Here is a 19,821-nt window from a genome sequence, read left to right on the forward strand (position 1 = left end):
GCTACTTACAAATCAACTGTTTATTCTGGAAATTATGTGATAGCACAGAACTATTCAACATTCTAATCAGGGAAGATCACTATCAGAGTTATTTACAATGACAATTTATTAAGCAAGAGGGCAATGAGGTATGAAAGTTTTCTTCATTATGCTACACAACTCAGCTTTCAAAACGTCATATTTGGAATTATGGGCAGATTGAGTGAGTTGTTTTAATGAACCTGTTAACAGTACTCCAGTTATATCAGCTTAATATGGAAGGAAAGCCCAAAGTGATGTGGGCATCAGAACTTTGGTGAAACCCACGAGCACAGATATACCTAGAAACATAATTAGGGCGAACCGGGTTTCGAACCCACTACCATAGGTTTCTAGTGACAATTGCGCCACCTCAGACGACTGGGCCACCCGATCCGCCGAAATGCGAAGAACTAATCATTCATTATATCACCAACAGTTTCCAAAGCTGTGTAACTATCCAGAGGAGGGTGTGGCATCAGACTGTCATACCTGTTGTTAGTTAATCCATCTGGTGCAATGTCAGCATCATCCTCTCTTCCTTCCATTAAGATCTCATCTGGTACTGTAGTGTTTGCTTCCATCTTCATATCAGAATACATTTCCATGGTCGCAGGTAACTGTTCCATACCGACATTAACGACAGGAGCATTCAATGTTTCATTAGCTTCATGGGTGATAAAACTTGTTCCTGCAAACACAGTAATAATCCCTGCTGCCATATTTCCAGATTCTCTTCCATCAGCCGATACATCTGTAACATCAATACTGGATGCTGAATGAGGGCTGGAGCCAGGCACCGACATGATCATCTCACTTTTAACGACTTCCTCAATGTTGTCATGTTTCTGCATTTGAGCACTTGTTTTTTGTTCATCTCGTGCCTCACAGCTGGTAGTCTGCAGTGGTCTCACTTCTTCATATTCTCCATCCTCATCCTCATCCACTCTCCCGGAGCTTAGTTCTATAGTTTCTATTCCTCTCACGTGTCTTGAACCAGATGCAGATTGAGAGTTGTCATCACCCGGGATAGTAACAACAGGATGCATAGTGTTATCAGTGTCATGTTCAGATATACCAGAATCGTCAATTTCAGCATATCCCCGATATTCGATATTTTCTGGAAAATTTTGCATTGGTGTGATGTGCGATCGGCGAAACCTGTGGGAGATACTGGTCGTTACAGAAGTGTTTATTTAACATGTATACATTAACTATGATCACACGTACTAATATATGGCAGATTCTAACATTTGAAGAATAAAAAAAATAGTACTTACTTTAAATTCCAGTAGTCTGAAAAAATAATAGAAATAATGACCTTACTGTGAACATAAAACAAGAAACATATATATGTTTAGAGGCATGGACACTATAATCGTTACCAGTTAGTATTCTGAAAATCATAGGTGCTTATTGATATCTTGAAAAAGCAACTACATCTAAATTTGAAATATTGTTTTAAAAAAAACCCAAATCAAATGTTTTGATTTTATCATTGAAATACAAGAAGAAGAAAACGCAAATAGCAATGATGTTAAAGATATATTAGTGCCTTACCTCTCGGGTTTTCAGTGATTAATCTAGATAATCCCAGAAAGGGAATATTTATGAATGGTAGCAAATAGACACCTCAACAAAGGCAATAATGTAAACGTGCACCACCAGTTATTTCAAACAGCATTTATCTTACCTCTGAACTGTTTGAGACGTGTAAGTATCACACCAGCAGTTACGACGATGGTTATAATCACAGCCCCAACAGAACAGCCAACAACAAGAGGAAGGCTCGCCTCTGAAATATAGGCAAGTGCACTTACGCACATGTCACAAACACAATCATAACAATACGAACATTGCATTCAAGTATGCTTCATCTCAGTTTTCATTTTGTATTTATAGAGATCCACTAATATTCTGGATATTTTACAATTTCATAAATGAATTAAACTGTTCATACCTGATGGTTTGGATGCAGGAATGAAGAAATCGAATGTTGTCTCATTATACTCAACACTGAATATGTATGCCCCGAAGTCTCCATCGTTGATACTATTAATTACAAGCGAATAGTCAAACACATTGTGTTTTTTATGCTTGGCTGCCATATGATACTTTGTCATGTCAGTGATGTCTTTTAGATTTCCAGACTGTGTGAAACGCCATTTTGTTTTTGAAGGTCCTGGGTATGAACACAGTGTAAGCCTAATTGTGACTGATGGAGGTTTTCCGTAGGTTACAAAAACATTTGATGCTTGTTGTTGTGGCATTCCTGCAAAGAAATATGTACCTTGAATCTTAACAATTTATGAATTGGAAAACATTATTCTTAGTGTATTTCCACTTTCAGAAGATGATCAATATTGTTTCAAAGATTCACAGACAAGATGGTGGATGACCATTGGAAAGGAGTTCTGAGGTGAAGACAAACCGTTCAAGACAACTGCATGTTGTGTCTCTTCTACTGTGCCAGCAACATTTGTGGTGCTACAAAAGTACACTCCAAGTTGGGAACACTTCCTTACAACCATAGCATGTTCATACGCATTCTGTTGTTTTCTGGACATATTTACTGTTGCCAAGCTGCTTTCCTGAATAAGATATACAACCTGGGATGGATAACCCTCAACTGTACACCTGAAGACGATAACTTGATTGTCTTTCACAGTTGTGTGTGCTGTTCCATTCACTGTAAGTTCTTGAACTTCAGGTTCTGAAATATAATAGGGAAAAGGAACAGTTGAGCATTACTTCCATTATTTAGATCTAGCTCAGCTGAATTACTCAGTGTCGATGAGGGACTACTTTACATTTTAAGAAATTTATTCTTTGCAGGTTAGATATAAATTACAAATATTTTATTAATCACATGTGACTGTACGGTGAATATACGTCTTACAAGTGACCTAGTCGTGATAGCGTCATAACATTGCTTGTCATGCCTACTCTGCACACACAGCATCTTCCTGAGGCAAGAGAGTTAACTGACTTTAAAAGTCCCGTTTCCACCCAAACCGAACTAGGGTAGAATTCCTGGGCTCGATCGTAGCGCCACCAGTGGTTATTATGAGTTATGTCCCTTCTATGTCTCTCCCATGGACCATCCCTCGTATCACTTGCATTTGCTTCGAACAAAACGCCGAGTCAAGACGATCTGTGTTAATGTGTTTTATTTTATATTGTGATAAAACGGATCTTACAACGCGAAGTGCATCAGAATACCTAAACGCCTTGATTAAAAACATGAAAAGATTTGGAACATATCTGTTGACACCGAGTTCACATGCGTTGCGAATCCTGCAATCGACCGAAATCTGCATGACAGTTTACGAACCGGATTTCGATTTCATTGCGCGGTTTTGATTGAACTATGCATATACTCGTTATTTCAGCCCAAATCTCACCCCATAATTCCAGCCTAGTTCGGCAAGGGTGGAAACCTGATTTTTATAGTCAGTTAACTCTGTTGCCTCGGGAGGATGCACACACAGTTGTTCCTAAAATCAACTTCGGTTTGACCTGACATTACAGAAACATTAGTTCAGGATCGTGTCAGCATTAAGAGAGTTTAAGCTAAAATGAATTGGAAACAGTCTTAAACATTCATGTGAAAAAAATGACATTTATTTCAGGTAGGTTATATATTTTAATGAACAAAAAAACCATTTTTTTTTTAATTGGACCATTTCTGAACCTGTAACGAATGCCACAAAGCAATGAATGCTTTCATTACAAACGTCATGATAATGGTGATTAGAGTAAACTGGAAAGTACGTTTTTGACGATGTATTTCGTTGCTCAACTGTATGACGCCAGTTTGTAGCTTAAGACAACCCTGAACGTTTCTGGTCTTTTATGATTAACTGTTTTTCTATACAGAAGTGATACGTTTGTAGCCTTTGGCTGCATAGTAAGTAATATTTCCTTATTTGTAATGTAATGCTACATTCACTTCATTACTTTCGAGCAAACAGGAAATCAAAACACAAAGACACACTGAAAGATATCTTTCCTAAAATGAGTGAGTGAGTGAGTGAGTTGGGTTTAACCCCGCTTTTAACACTATTCCATTTATATCACGGTGTGTCAGCTTAATTTGGGAGGAAAGCCCGAAGTGATGCAGGTCTAAGACGTTTGCCACTTCAGTGAAACCCACGAGCACGGGTATGGTGCTGACAAACCTAGAAACATAATTGGGGCTAACCGGGATTCGAACCCACAATCATGGGTTTCTGGCGTGCCCAAGGGACGCAACTCTGCACAGTGAATCGCAGCGTCTTAGACGACTGGGCCACCCGTGCCCCCTTTCCCATAATGAAATCAGGCGTAGTTGTGTTTCCTTGTATGGTCACGATATTGACCTCATGTTTATACAAGAGTTCTTTAGGAATAAAAATTACTGATTTTCTATCTTACAATACATATACATATATCCAATATTTTCACTTAGAAATATCACCTTAATTTCAATTCGATTGTCCTCTCTTACTTGTTCTGTACACATCTTTTGAGATCACATTGATTGCTTTTATAACCCGAAATTGAAAGTTGTAAACTCAGCGGAGTCGATAACTGAGCGAGATACCTGATGTGGGAGTGAGCAATGTTTGACGTTCTATCTTTAGTTCTACAGCTGTGCAGTCTTAATCAAAGATACAATTATTCAAGTTATATCACGGGGTGCAAACTAACTGTTGGAGGAAAGCCCGGAGTCGTGCAGGCCTCAGACGTTTACCACTTCGGTGAAACCAACGACCACGGATATGGTACTGGAAAAGCTAAAAACATAATCGGGGCGAACCGGTATTCCAAACCAAAAACATAGGTTTCTGTGGTCCCTAAGGGACGCAACTCTGCACAGCGAATCGCGGCGATGAGACGATTATGATATCAGAAACTTTTTCTTCATGTCTGAGCATGGTCAGACTGTTTAACAAAGCATGTTTGCAATGAGGTTTCCTTGTACTGCTGAAACAATAACAACAGTAAGAATGTGAATGTGTTTCTGTTGAGTTCTATTCGACAATCACGAGATAGATTTGACCTGTTGACAGTACTGATTGAACTTTTGTGATTTGTTTTGATTACCGATTTGGTTTGGGCGATATATGTGAACTTCTGAAGAATTTGGTATTAACACAGATAGTATATCTAATAGTAAGGATATGCATACTTATCACGACATGTCCACGGAACATCTAACTGGTTCCTGCATTCATCACTTACTTAGCAGCATCTCGGGAGCGACTGTATCACTCCAGTCTGAAGCCAGGCCTTGATCCTCTTTAGCCTGGCATGAATAGTTGCCCAGGTCCTCCTGCCTTACATCTGTCACAGCCAATGTTTGGCCTGAGAAGTGGTACCTTCCCCCATTCTCAACAGCTTGTCCGTTTCTGCGCCATATATATATCATTGAAAGATTATGGTTCTTGGGTGCACTGGAAGAGTAGGTCTCGCACGTCAAAACTATCTTGTCCGTGTTGTCAATGACACTAATGGTCGGTTTAGCGGGTTTTCCTGAAAAAAAAAGTAAAAACTTAATGTCAGTTGAAATGGTTAGAAATTCAGATCATAACGATAATGCTCTGATGTCTCACCAAATCATCAATGTCGAGGTCTGTTCGGAGACGTGGTACCTCTCACCATTCTTATTCTCTGATCCTTTTCTAAAGCAGTGTAATTATTTGTACGAGTTGCATGTCAAAACGATCTTGTTTTTGTTTTCAATGAGATTTTGTTGTGATGGTTTTCCTTAGAAATTAGTAATTAGTAAACGGACAAGCAATTGAGAATGGGGGAAGGTACCACTTCTCAGGACACACATTGGCTGTGACAGATGTAAGGCAGGAGGACCTGGGCAACTATTCATGCCAGGCTACAGAGAAGGGAGGCCTGGCCCAGATGCTGCCAAGTAAGTAATGAACACTTGAACCAGGTAGATGCATCGTCAACCTATCCATCATCCACACCCTATCCTTTGTATATACCTTGCCCAGTTACTTTGACATCTGTATTAATCAAAATATTTCCTTTTCATTGTTGATGAATTGGGCTGACTTTGCTCAAGTCTGTGTTTGAATGTGTAAAACCATTCGTTTATCTCAGGTAAATATACACACAAAAAGTCATCCATTTTATAGGTTATTGTCTGTGCATTATGCTGATATAGCGTACATCACTGAATGAACATGTCTATTAAAGTGAAGCTTCTGAAAATTCCAAAATGGTTTCTGAAATGCATGAGACTTATCTAAAAAATAATTAGGGTTATCATAGCAAGTTCAATGCTCCCAAAAGGTTTGAAAGATGTTCATTCAACAGGGAAACATTATTCATTTCAACAAATTTAAGATCAGTACTAGACAGAGTTATTATTGGACAATTGTCACTAAAACAGAAGTTGCTCGCCAGGTACCGTAAGTGTAAGCTGACGATGTGGAGGTTATAACCGCCGTTTCAAATGTCGTTTGCACGTCAGTGGAAGGCACCGTATTACTTGCGACCTTGGTACTCATAGGAGCTGAAACAGAAAACGCATACTAAGTGTTTAACAATTACGTAAATTATGTAAACTTTAGCGATTGTGCTTATGTCCATGTCTAACAAGAAAGATGCAAATGCCTACCATCTACTCTAATTACTAATCTGCATCTCTAAAACATAGCAGCTTAGCTTGATAACTGTTTGACAATTTAAACAAGTAAATATATAGCAGGTACCACATATCTATTACCACGTATATATATCTGGACATACTATTTTGTTTGAAAGTGTATTATGCGATTTGAAGGAGGCAATGCGATATTCATCAGCCCCAATGACATTGTCCATTACCTCTCCCAGGAGAGAGTTTTATGGTTTAAAAACACGCTGGGTTAACGTTTGAAAACAACTTCCTCGTAAAAACTGCTTAATGCATTTACAACAACATTTCGTGTAGTTCAGGCGAGAATATCTATATCATCATCGTAATTCTACCTTGAACATGTATAATATTATCTGCCCGAGTTTGTTCTTTTAATGGGGAGACATGTTACAGGATAAATTTAAAAGGACAAAAGACGCTAAGAATATATACACGAAACTGTTGTATCATTTCGAAACAAACTTACCGTCTATAACAAGACTGTAAGCACCATGTTTGACTCTTCGTTTGAATTCAGTTAAGTCATAACGACCAGCATCCTCGGGTGTGGCATTGCGGATCACAAACTTAACTGTCTTCCTGTAAGGTGATGTAATCAGTCCCCTGACCTTGATTTTCGAGCGACTGTTTGGCCAGATGTAGACAGAGATAGATTGTATTGTGACGAGAAGTCTACCGCCAGGAGACCAGAAACCCATCACAACGTTTGTCACGCGCCAGGTCAGGAATATTGTGACATCCTCCCCTTCAGCTGCGGTTGTGGTGGTCGAAGGTGAGACTGAAATAATAAGACTGAGGAACTGTTTCAGCTTTTCTAATATAACAATTTCAACGCATTTTAAATGGTTTGCATAAACGTTTAAAACATATGTTAGGGACCTACGGTTCTGTTTTCTTTTGGAATTAATGTGATTATTCTTCGATTATGAGGCCATGGATTTACGTTAATGTTATATCAAATAGGATACGACGTTTTACCAATCATGACAGTAGCCCTAATATTACTCACGTTTTGTTCCAAGTAAGTACTCCTCAGTATTATAGGAAGCTGACCCTGCTCCAACTCCTACTTCAACCTGACACATGCATCTCTTTCCTTCATCACTCTTCCTCGTGTCTCTAACTGTGAGGGTATTGGTGTAGTACCTATACACGCTGTTAGCAAACGTCCCTGTCCCTGACCTTATCTCATATCTTCCTCCATGGATTAGCCTTTTACCATTCTCACTCCAGGTAAAGGAGATGTACTTAATGTACTTTGCCACAGACAGGATGTAGCAAGTCATTTGGACATCACTGCCATACTGGACTCTCTCTGGAGACACGATGTAAGGATCCTGCATGTAACCTGTGTAAAAGTAAACACCAATTATTTAGTTAATATTGATCATGGTGGTCGCAACGGTATATGCAACTTAACATACTAATGTTACAACTATTTACACGTTTGCATGATTGACAGTATATGCACAAGCATTGAAAATCGATGTTGCTGCTTACGGACAAACACAGACTAGATTTGTTTATATTTTATAAGTAGGTCTTATGAAATCCATGTTATGCTGCAATATCATTGTGGAGCAGTTTGAAAATATAATCAGAACTTGCTTGCTGGTATACCTACAACGCACAGATAAGTAAATTTGGCTATAACAATCAAATCAACTTACTCTGATCTTCTGGCCCTCTTCCAGTTACAAAAACAGACATAGAAGTGAAAGCAATTATCCACGTGCCGGTGAAATCCATCCTCACTTTCACCTTGAAACAAATAATTTATAACTAAACTCCAAACATCTACACATCATCGCCATCGAACAATATATTTATTGAGGAGCAAGTTGCTGCTGTGACAGAGCAATATTGAATCTCAAATTGATTTGTTTGTTTAATAGTCTTCTGATGTCGTGTAATACATGTAGAGAAGCGTGATTTCATTGGAATTAGTTCATGCTGTTCATGAACTAGTGAATGAACTTACCAGGTCCATGCCGACTCCTTTCATACACGACTGACGCACTGCGGCGCTTCAAGTGTGTAATGACTTTTACCCGTTCAATCAGGAAACAGTTCATGCAGGAAGTTATTGATTTCGATTGACTCTATGCAACGATAAGGCAGGCACACATCATTGTTTAATCGCCAGTTTCAATTAAAAATAAACTTTTCTTTTGATTAAGTTAGTTAGTTAAGATTAGTTAGACAAGTTAACATTTTGGATTAAGTGCTTGCTAACTTTGGTGATGTTTGAAAGTAGTTTATAGGTACATGTGCATGAATGGGAATAGCAAATACGAGGATACATAGGGTGCAGGCGGGTGACGGGTCGTAATTGGGTGAATGTTTGGTTCGAAATAACGTCAGCGCATTGACGGAAATTACTTTGGGTCCGGCTGAAACGTAGATGGAATTTCCATAGGCCACTGGACCTGTAGGGACCTGTGCAGATGATTACATAATACGTTAATTTTATCAGATCTAAACAGTCATGTTGATATCATGGTCACTTTGAGAAAATAAGAATATTTTCATTACGTTATTCCCTGGCTGTGGTCCTGTGTCATAAGAGACCCCGAGTCTCGTACTGAAATAGGGATCTGGAGGTCAGGCTCTGACTTTCAAGTCAGTCCATCCGTGTTCAGTGGATCACTATTCGTAATTTTAGTCACTGGTTTGTCTGGTCGAGATACGAATTTGTATGGATCCCATGTGATTTACATGGAATATTGTCAAACACTATCCACCCACGCACCTACTAAAGGTAACAGGGAGTGAAACAGTTGCAGGATGTATACACCCCTGTCATCTTTATCTTGTGAAGCGATGTACGGTTCTTGGCCACCCGGCTCGAATGAAACAATGTGTAAACATTATTCAAAAGACATCCATACATACCGTATACTTATTTCAACTTTATGTACCACATACAACTACATGTAGAGTATACATAAACCGACGCAGTGATCCTGGTCATGATAATCCTCACAACTCAACTGCTTGTCGTTGGGGGCGTATAAAAATGTAATGGGGTTGTCAAACTCGGTAACTTGGTTAATTGCATATCAGCATATTGCCTCGTTCCTCAAAGTGCCAACTACCGTTCTTCGTGAGTCATTTATTTGAAATCAGATAAACAAACAAACAAACCTAACGCATTTGCCATATGTACATTGGCATAACAAATGAATAAATATATGAGACATATTTTTATTGCCTTTGCTGTGATAAATATGGCTGCCAGTATTCTGTTTGCTGTCCTTTTCAATGAAATTATTGTACTCACTGTTGGCTGAGGGAAACCTGTGGTACCACTTGTAGCTTGTAATACTTAAATTGCCAGTTTGATTTCCTGGTTTGTGAGCTTGCCCATTAATTGATTTTCTTTCTTGGTGGACCTATGCATGTTTATATTGTAATGCAAATACGCTTTGAAAGTAGTAACAATTTCCGTGATATACGGAACGGTGGGGACAAACACATTTTTAAAGATTTCAACTGTGCCCACTTTTCAATTTGGATCTTATAACAACAAAGGATTAAGGGATTAAGGCCGTATCACCATCAGGGTTGCAGTGCCCACTATGCCACAGTGCATGTATAGACCCATGAACATCTTGTCTTCAACAAATGCATGTATGGTGTAGATCTGACTGAAGAGTTGTGGACACATGTCAAATGTCCCATCGCAGAAGATGGCCTGGGCCTGAGAGAGATGTCGTAGGTTTGAGACAGTGGTAAAGATCACCATGTTGTCGTCTTGGTGCAACAGGAAGTCTTCTTTGGTTGATGTCTTCGTGTAGGTGTCATTAAGCTGGATACAGGAACGCTGTTTGGGAAGGGGAGGTCTTGTTTTGGCCCTGGATCGGTACAGATCAGAGCCACAGCTGAACTTGTCAACTTGGATCTTTGCATCGTCAGCAACTAGGTTATGGATGTTCTTATAAGCTGTGATCATGCCGTTGTAGGTTTTGAGTGTGGCGTGACAGGTTTCCATACAGCATCGCCAGTAGACTCTATCTTCTTTCCTATTCTTAACCCTGAATTTATATCCACCATTTACTGAATTCTCCCCGCCTTGACCGTTAGGAATGTAACTTGATGCTACTTGTGCACTGCCAATTTGTGACTGACTGACTGACTGATATAGAAGATTTAACGTGCGCTTTCCGACTACAGCGTATTTCGCACACGGGCCTGGCCGGACCATTTAGTGTATTCCGAGAAGGGTGAAAGTGGTGTGTGCAACCCAAGAGGGGGCTTTAAGGGGTTGCTTATATTGATTTTTTGAAATTTTTAAATTTGGAATAAATGCCGAGGTGGGTGGAGGAGGGAACTAAGGGAGCCGGGTAAGGTGGGTGTTTGTATGTTTATTGGATTTTGGATTGGTAGATTAATTAATTTTTAGATGCGCTTAATTAGGTCTGTTTTGATTAGGAATACGCCTAGGGCCTTGAAGTTTTCTAGTTTATTTTGAGGGTTTAATTAGTATTTCATCTAGAGTAGGAACCTTATTTAGATTGAGGGTGGTTTGTAGTGCGGTTCTGTGTGTTTGATAGTGGGTGCAGTGAATGAGTGCGTGTTCTGTGGTTTCGGGTTGTTTGCAGTGGGGGCAGTTGCCTGTGGTGTGTCTTTTAAGTTGTTTTAGGTGGTTATTTAGGTTAGTGTGTCCTGTTTGGAGTTTTGTAATTAATCTGTCAATTTTTTTAGAGGGGTGTAGGATTTTAGGTTTGGCTAGTGGTTTTCTGAGCACTTTTTTGATTTTGCTATTTGAGTTTTGATATTGATTATGCCATTGTTTGGTTATTTTTTGTTTGTTTACACTTTTAATTTCTGATTTTGAGATGGGTAGGTTTAGGCTTATTTCTGGTATTTTGAGAGATAATTTAGCTGCTTTATCGGCGCTTTCGTTGCCGTAAATTCCTACGTGGGCGGGGATCCACAAGAAGGTTATTTGTTTGCCTGCTTTTGTTAGGTCGTTGGAGCTTTTAAGTATTTGGTTTATTAATTTAGGTCGTTTTTTGGTATTTTTGTTTTGGAGGGCTTGTAGTCCACTAAGGGAGTCAGTGAGAATTAGGATTTTTTTGTTGTTTTTAGATTGTTGGTTATGCAGGGCTGAGGCCATGCCCATAAGTTCGGCCATGAATATAGATTGGTTGTTTGGGAGTCGGTAAGATTGTGTGGATATAACTGGTTGTGTGGTATGGACTCCGAAGCCTGTGTGGTTGGAGATCGGGTCTGAAGATCCGTCAGTGTATATGTGACACCAATTTGGCCAATTTTCGTGTATGTATGAAAGTGTGGTGGTTTTAGCTATGTTTGGGTCGGTTTGTTTATTTATTTGGTTAGCTAGCGTTGTGTCTATTTGGGGTATTTTGAGTTTAGGGGCGAAGATATTTGATTTTTTGCAGTTTTGTTTAAGATTTTGAGTTTGGTGTTCATTGAGGTAGTTAGTTATTCTTTGGGATATTGGGGTGAGTAAGAGCTTGGTTTCTTGGGCTAATGTTTTGGTTAATTAGGTTTTGGATGAGAGGGTTTGTTTGGGACGCGGCCCAGAAATTAAGGCTTAGATGTTCCCTGCGTAGATTTAGTGGCATTTCTCCTGTAAGGGCCAATTTGTGGGATTCATCACGTATATATATGTAACTGGTTGACACCAATAACTCATCACTTAATAGTTTCAATCAAATCAATTATGGGAGCAAATTTCATATAATCATAAAGTAGTAAACAAATTTCACAAGAACAATTTTGTGAGAACATTTCACTTATCATCGTAGTGCCCACTGTACAGGTGAGAACATTTTAGCTGATACGGTCCCCCACTTAATCCCTAATCCCCCCCATTGTCTTCCCCTGTTGTTTTAGGACCAAATACCAAAAGTGGGCACAGTGGGGGGACACCATTTGCTTATCGATGAAATCCAAATACATTAAAATCAATTTGGTGAGTGAAGAATCCATAACCATGCAAAATCATTTCTCGTTGACAGAGTAAATAAATATTTGAAAAAAATGGTAAAACAATAACACAATATGTGCGGCAGTCCACACATTCCTGACAAATGAAACAAACTGAAGAAAAGGGTAAATTGTTATTAAATATTATTATATTAATTTAAACTAAGCTGGATCTTCCTGTAACACTTTCAGATTACAAAATTACTTCATATGCGTTTCATAAGTTCGGCATGTGTCAGTGTTAGCCAAATAATTACAAGTTTTTCTTTACTCCCTAAAATGTTAAATAATTAGCATGTATAATATGTCCCACACGCTGATCCTCTCTTGAGCATCAGCATTAGCAGTTACTTTATATTTTATATTTTGTCTTCTTTGTACCCATCTGAAAACGATTTTTCTTTATCAAATCGCCTTTATACAAAGTTGTATTTCAGTTTAGACAACTCATTGATCTAAATCAAAGTCAAGAGGTTTGAAGGCGGGGACTATGGATGTATGATTATTTGTAAACACCCTTTAGAAATTCAGATAACGTAACTGTGTCATTGATTTTGAGGAAACACTGTCTACTTCAAAACTATTAAACCCTCGCCTATTTTATCGTAGAAAATAACGATGCTGGTTCGAACGTTTTATTCATAAGGTTACTTTCTCACGTGTATTGGTGACAAAAACAATACATGTCATCACACACAAAAGGTAAAATAACTTTAAAATAATGTTGAGAATAATATTTCAAGCACAAGTGAAACGTTTGTGTAGAAAAAATAGTAACTGATTTTGCTGGAATGTATGTGATAGCACCGCAATATTCAACACTCAAAAACTGATAGATTCTTATCAGGGAAACATTATCAATTTTACAAAGTTTAAGGCACTGCTAGAGTTATGATTTGATAAGTTATTTAACTTATAAGGTGCAGTGGGGAATGGAAGTGTTCCCCATTATGCTAAACAACCTCTTATCAATAAATAAAGAAAATTACTCGCTAGATACCGTGAGTATAGACTGATGTAGTTGAGGTTACACCCGTAATGTCTGACTTTGTTTGCACATCGGGGGAAGCTATAATATTAGCTGCAACCTTTGTATTTTTATGAGATGAAAACGAATATACATAATTAACATTTATCATTCGTGTCAAGAGTGTATTATTCTGGTGGAGTGGGAAAATGTTAACTTCTTTACAAACCAGAGTTGATTTAATTTTGAAAACAACTTCCTGGTAAAACCTGATATATGCAATCATCACAGTGTTTCGGGTAATACAGGTGAGAATATCTTAAGTCCTAACGTGCTCGTTATTCTACACTGGACATATGCATGTGTAACATTACCTGTCTGAGTTTGTTATTTTGATGAGGATACATGTTATAGGATAAATTGGATAAATGCCGGTACGTGTGCTAATAAATGTGTTACGTTACGAAAATATACACAAACTTGTTGTATCATTAAGAAACAAACTTACCAGCTATAACAAGTCTGTAAAGCACCATGTATGACTCTCTCTTGTAAATCAGTTACTTCATACAGACCAGCATCCTCGTGTGTAGCATTGCAGATCACAAACTTAACTGTGGCGCTGTGATGTGAAGTAATCAGTCCGTTGACTTTCGAGCGACTCTTTGGCCAGTTGTAGACAGAAATAGATTGTACTATGGCAATGGGACTACCGCCAGGAGTCCAAAAAGCCAACACAACGTCCGTCATTCTCCATTTCAGGAATATTGTGACATCCTCCCCTTCACCTCCGGTTGTGGTAGTCGATTTAGTTCATGTTGATCATGGCAGACTCAACGTTACATTACATTAACATAAATGCAGCAACTGGTGTACACGTTTGTACTTATGTCAGTATCAAAGGATAGTTCAACGTATGCATATGCTTAATGACAAAATTAAACCATGTTATATTTACTCTTTGCATACAAGGACTACATGTACGCATTTGTTCCGTTGATAGTCGATTAAATTACCCGATTTTTTACGGTAGAACGTTTTGTGTTTCATTGTCATAATAACTGTTCACATATAATTCGCTGTAAGGCGCTTGCATGTTGAAAAGGGAGAATCTTGTTTCTCATTATTTCGTGGTATGGTATATCCATGATATACAGCTGCTGTGTCGGAAGAATCTAGAGTTATAATGTTGTAGAAGGGAAACTACGATTATGGCATGTCGTTTGTGATGATTTAATTGATATATGCATTTGGATTTCCTTGTTTATGAGCTGATATGTTAATTGATTGTCTTGACTGGTGGACATGTGTTTGTTCGTGGTGTATGCACAAAGACACTTTAAAAGTAGAACATTTTCCGTAAAATGCTGAACATTAGGGAAAATACATTATAAGATTCTTAACTTGCCTCAATTTGCGTATCGTGGAATCTAAATACATTAAAAACAGTCAGGTGAGTGAAGTATCCCTAACGATGCAAAATCATTTCTCGTTGACAGATTTTTTATCTTACAGAGTAAATAATTCTTTGGTAGAAATGGTATAATGATAACAAAATATGTTCCACGGTACACAGATTCTAGGCAAATGAAAAGAACTTAATAAAGATGCAAATTATTATCAAACATAAGTATAATAATTCGAAAGGAAGCATAGTTTCAGATTACCAGAAATCACTGAGTTTGACAAATTCGACTTGTTCATTTTCCCTGTCATAATTACATTTTTTTCTTTACTCCCTAAGCTATTTAAAGTAACCATGAATATTACGTCCCACATCTCTTGAGCAGCTTCATTGGAATCAATTATATACAGAACGTAAACATTATATGAGAGAAGTAGTTTCAGCAATATCCGACAAGCAATTTTATGAATTGATTTTCTTCAAAAATGATTGTACATGCAACCATTTTTATAAGTCCTTTTTTTACGGATTTATTACTTGACATGTTGTCCGTTTAGTAATTACAATACATGTACAGCATGAAGCCAATTCCAGAGAGTGTGCATGATTAATATATAACCCAAACTATGGCGCTTAAGAAAGGATAAATTTACTTTAAGTCGATGTGAATAACAGATGACACCAATATATATTTTGTGAGTAATGAATCCTAAGATTGTATCAAGCAAGGACTTAATCATTCACTTGCCTTTGCATGTGTTTGTGACCGATGGACAGGATGCGCCTTTCACGAATGCCTGGTATCATTAATAGTTGAGAGAGAGAGAGAGAGAGAGAGAGAGAGAGAGAGAGAGAGAGAGAGAGAGAGAGAGAGAGAGAGAGAGAGAGAGATTAAAATAATGGACACGCCATGACAGAGGTGATCAAACTCAAATTTGTTGGGGCTACATTTTTTGTGTGATATCACAATGGTGCTCGCATGAAGAGGGACAGTTTTGTTTGGATTTCTTGTGTGCATTCAATTCGTTTATGGATATTTACCTGTTGTTTTACCTGATCACAGATTTGCCCGATAGATATAAGCGCTTTGCTGCTTAAATCGACTTGTGTTCATTCATTGATATTCAAGACACACTCGATAGACTCTGCATCTTTTAAACACTGTCATACAATAGCAGTCCTTTCATAACCAGATAATTGGTATGATTTACTTAGATGGAGACAGTCAGTGTCTTGTGTCGCAAAAATCAAAACCGAGAACGGAGACGGCGTATAATGAGTTTATTGACTAAAATAATAATAAGTAGAAAAACACACCATATACAAATTAAAACAAAAGAAACTACTGTATAGCTCACTTAAACAATTCTGTATTTGATTATGGATGCACAACAAGGTTAGAAGTAATTATCAAACAAAACCGTGAGGCATTGTGTGTTATATGAGAAGCCAAACCCACGTACTCACCAAACGCGATGGTTATTGTTGAGCCAAAAATGCGTTTATTAGTATATGATATTCTGAAAAGCATTCCATGGATTTAAAGGCGATAAATTGATCTTCGTTATGTGTAGCCGGATACTTGTTTCGTCTAGTTTCAGGGATAATAATAGTATGTACATTTACAAGACCAGGTGCTTATTAATGTCTTTTGGATCCAATTCCTTTATCTGCATGTATATTTCCATATTATCTGATACTGAAGTTTTGGTGAACAGGGGTACTTGTCTAAAATTAGCAAGCAGTGACAAGAAAGGTTTACTGATAACCTCGACCTCAATCGTTCATTAGTGCCATCGGTTACTGGAAACGAATCAAACGGAAATATGTTTTCATGTAAGTCATGCAAGCCCGATAAATGAGACAAATATTTTTTTTACAACTATACACGTATACATGTATGTACATATCAAGACAGTATGTAAATGTTTATCGAAATTAATATGGCATAACACAATGCCCAAGCAAATCAGAACAGCATTGTTTCATGTCTTACTGAACACATGACAACAAATTTTAGAACACGTGTATGGTACAGAAACACTACATATCCTCATTCACGAAACGTTTTTCTTTATCCGCACTTCCTCATAATCAGAAGAAATATCCTGATGCAAATGACAGCCAGTAGCAAAGCTAAATTAACTGTTAAGGGGATTACAACTGTACAACAGGTTTCTGAAAAGTAAAGTAAAGTTGCATTGAATCATGAAGTAATATGCAATACGATAACACTGATGGACATAACTGTACCATGATAAGTACGTGCATATATGCAAAAGTCAGTAATGGGACAGCAACTTATATTCTTTTTCCCTACTATTACGAAATAATATATTAATAGTTTAAGCTGACTATCGGAATTGGTTTTAACACCACTCTGTACAGTTTTCGAAGATGATCAAAGTGATGCAGGTCTGAAACGTTTACTACTTTGGGGAAATGTACAAGCACCGATATGGTGCAGACAAACCTAGAAACATAATCGGGGAGAAACGGGATTCGAACCAGCAATCGTAGTTCCAATTGGTCGAAACTCTCAACAGCGGATTGCGGCGTCTTAGAGGACCGAGTCAGCCGTTTCTCCCTTATATTTTAAGACGTACAGAAGTACACGGTTTTATCATTCCGGTTATTTAACTCACCATTGTCAGATGTTGATGGCGTTTCTGTTTCACTTGTGCTGCTCATATTTGCAGGACTTGTACTTGTTACATCTGAAAGAATAATACTTAGAATGTTTTCAATGTGTCGTGGAAAGCTAATAACTTGACACAAAAAGCAACTAAATATCCACCTTCACGAAACAGTTTTCACACAGTCAGAGGAAATACTCGAATACAAATAACAGCCAGTAACAAAGCTAAAATAAACTGTTGATAGGATCACAACTGTAGACCTGGCTCCTTAAAACGAAATGTAAAAATTAAACTTACATTCAACCATGAAGTAATATTCAATACCATAACACTCAATGACATGCTTGTAATTGAATTAGTATATATGCAAACATCAAACATCAGTGTTTTAATAGTTTAACCTGTCAGACAGTTGGGTTTAACGCCGCTTTTAATAGTATTCCAGTTATATCACGGCGTGTCAGTTGAATGTGGGACGAAAGCCCCAAGTGATGCAGGTCTCAGACGTTTACCACTTTGGCGAAACCCACTAGCACGGACATGGTGCCGACAAACCTAGAAACATAATCGGGGCGAACCGGGATCCGAACCACCAACCGTAGTTCCCACGGGACGCAACTCTCCACAGAGAATAACGGCGCCTTAGAGGACCGAGTCAGCCGTTTCTCCCTTATATTTTAAGACGTACAGAAGTACACGGTTTTATCGTTCCGGTTATTTAACTCACTATTGTTGTTTCTAATGTTAGATGTTGATGACGTTTCTGTTTCACTTGTGCTGCTCCTATTTGCAGGACTTGTACTTGTTACATCTGAAAGAATAATAATTAGAATGTTTTCAATGTGTCGTGGGAAGCAAATAACTTGATACAAAAAGCAACTAAATATCAACCTTCACGAAACAGTTTTGTTTATCCGCACTTTCTCATAGTCAGAGGAAATACTCGAATGCAAATAACAGCCAGTAACAAAGATAAATGAACTGTTAATAGGATCACAACTGTAGACCTGGTTCATGAAAAGGAAAGTAAAAATAAAACTTGCATTCATGCATGAAGTAATATTCAATACCATAACACTCATTGACATGCCTGTAATAGAATTAGTATATATTCAAACATCAAACATCAGTGTTTTAAATTTAACCTGTCAGACAGTTGGGTTTAACGCCGCTTTTTATAGTATTCCAGTTTTATCACAGCGTGTCAGTTGAATGTGGGACGAAAGCCCCAAGTGATGCAGGTCTCAGACGTTTACCACTTTGGCGAAACCCACGAGCACGGGTATGGTGCTGACAAACCTAGAAACATAATCGGGGCGAACCGGGATTCGAACCAGCAACCGTAGTTCCCACGGGACGCAACTCTCCACAGGGAACAACGGCACCCTAGACGACTGAGTACATACCGGTCGTATCTTTTGGGTATATTAATTAGAAAGCCATCAGCGTATCACGGAAATCTTTATTATCTTGTTCTGTTTTCAAGAACTCAAAATTATCAAAATACTCTAAAGACGAAAGCATGGTTAATTTCATGATCCGTCGAATAAATGTCTGCAAAATAACATGGTCTGGTCATGGGCGATATATGTTGTGTCATATTGTGGCTGAAAATACCCACCTTTAATTTGTAAGGGTGAATTGTCGACTATTCCTTTACAGGTAAACGGAAACCAATAAAGGGTGACTCTTATAAATGTCATTAATAATGCACTTGTCGAAAGGACTCATATCAATAAGTAACGTATTAAGCATTAGGTATTGGTACATGTATTGCTACAGCAAAATAACTGTCCTCATAACATTAGTCTATGTATAAATGTATGAGAGGGAGATTTTGGTCATATATCGCTGTGAACATTGATTTACTGAAGTTTATCATCTTATGTTTTGGGGAAAGCTTTGCTGTTAAATCAGGGCAAATAAAGATTTGAAGCAATCGGCACCATGTTACATTAAAAGGTAAACTACAGCTCCTCTAGCACCTCTAGCATTGTAATATTAATGTTTTTATTTCATTGTAGTAGCTGACATAGGCCCATGTTCATATAACTGACATAAGTAGTATTGCTTGAGGCAAGCAAATTCGTAACAATTATTGTTTGTAATAATGACAATTTTGTTAAGGATATACATAGATATCTTTTCATATCTGTAGCTTTATTAACAAGCACAAAATGAGTATTCC

The 19,821-nt window shown here is 38.0% G+C and overlaps 1 protein-coding gene across 1 annotated transcript in view; it reads right to left on the minus strand.

Moving 5' to 3' along the window:
• Positions 1-431: 431 nt before the first annotated feature.
• The window catches only part of LOC139458268 (muscle M-line assembly protein unc-89-like), a 41,949-nt gene continuing 22,559 nt past the window's right edge, over positions 432-19,821 (minus strand). The window contains exons 5-9 of the mRNA XM_071239646.1: positions 2,450-2,731; positions 1,979-2,290; positions 1,712-1,813; positions 1,299-1,314; positions 432-1,179 (exon numbers count right to left, since the gene is read on the minus strand). Coding sequence (XP_071095747.1) covers positions 432-1,179; positions 1,299-1,314; positions 1,712-1,813; positions 1,979-2,290; positions 2,450-2,731 — 1,460 coding nt within the window. The remainder of the gene's footprint in view (positions 1,180-1,298; positions 1,315-1,711; positions 1,814-1,978; positions 2,291-2,449; positions 2,732-19,821) is intronic.

Source organism: Haliotis cracherodii, unplaced genomic scaffold (assembly GCF_022045235.1).
Source record: "Haliotis cracherodii isolate W230 unplaced genomic scaffold, xgHalCrac1.p SCAF_12, whole genome shotgun sequence".
NCBI classification, from domain to species: Eukaryota; Metazoa; Mollusca; class Gastropoda; order Lepetellida; family Haliotidae; genus Haliotis; species Haliotis cracherodii.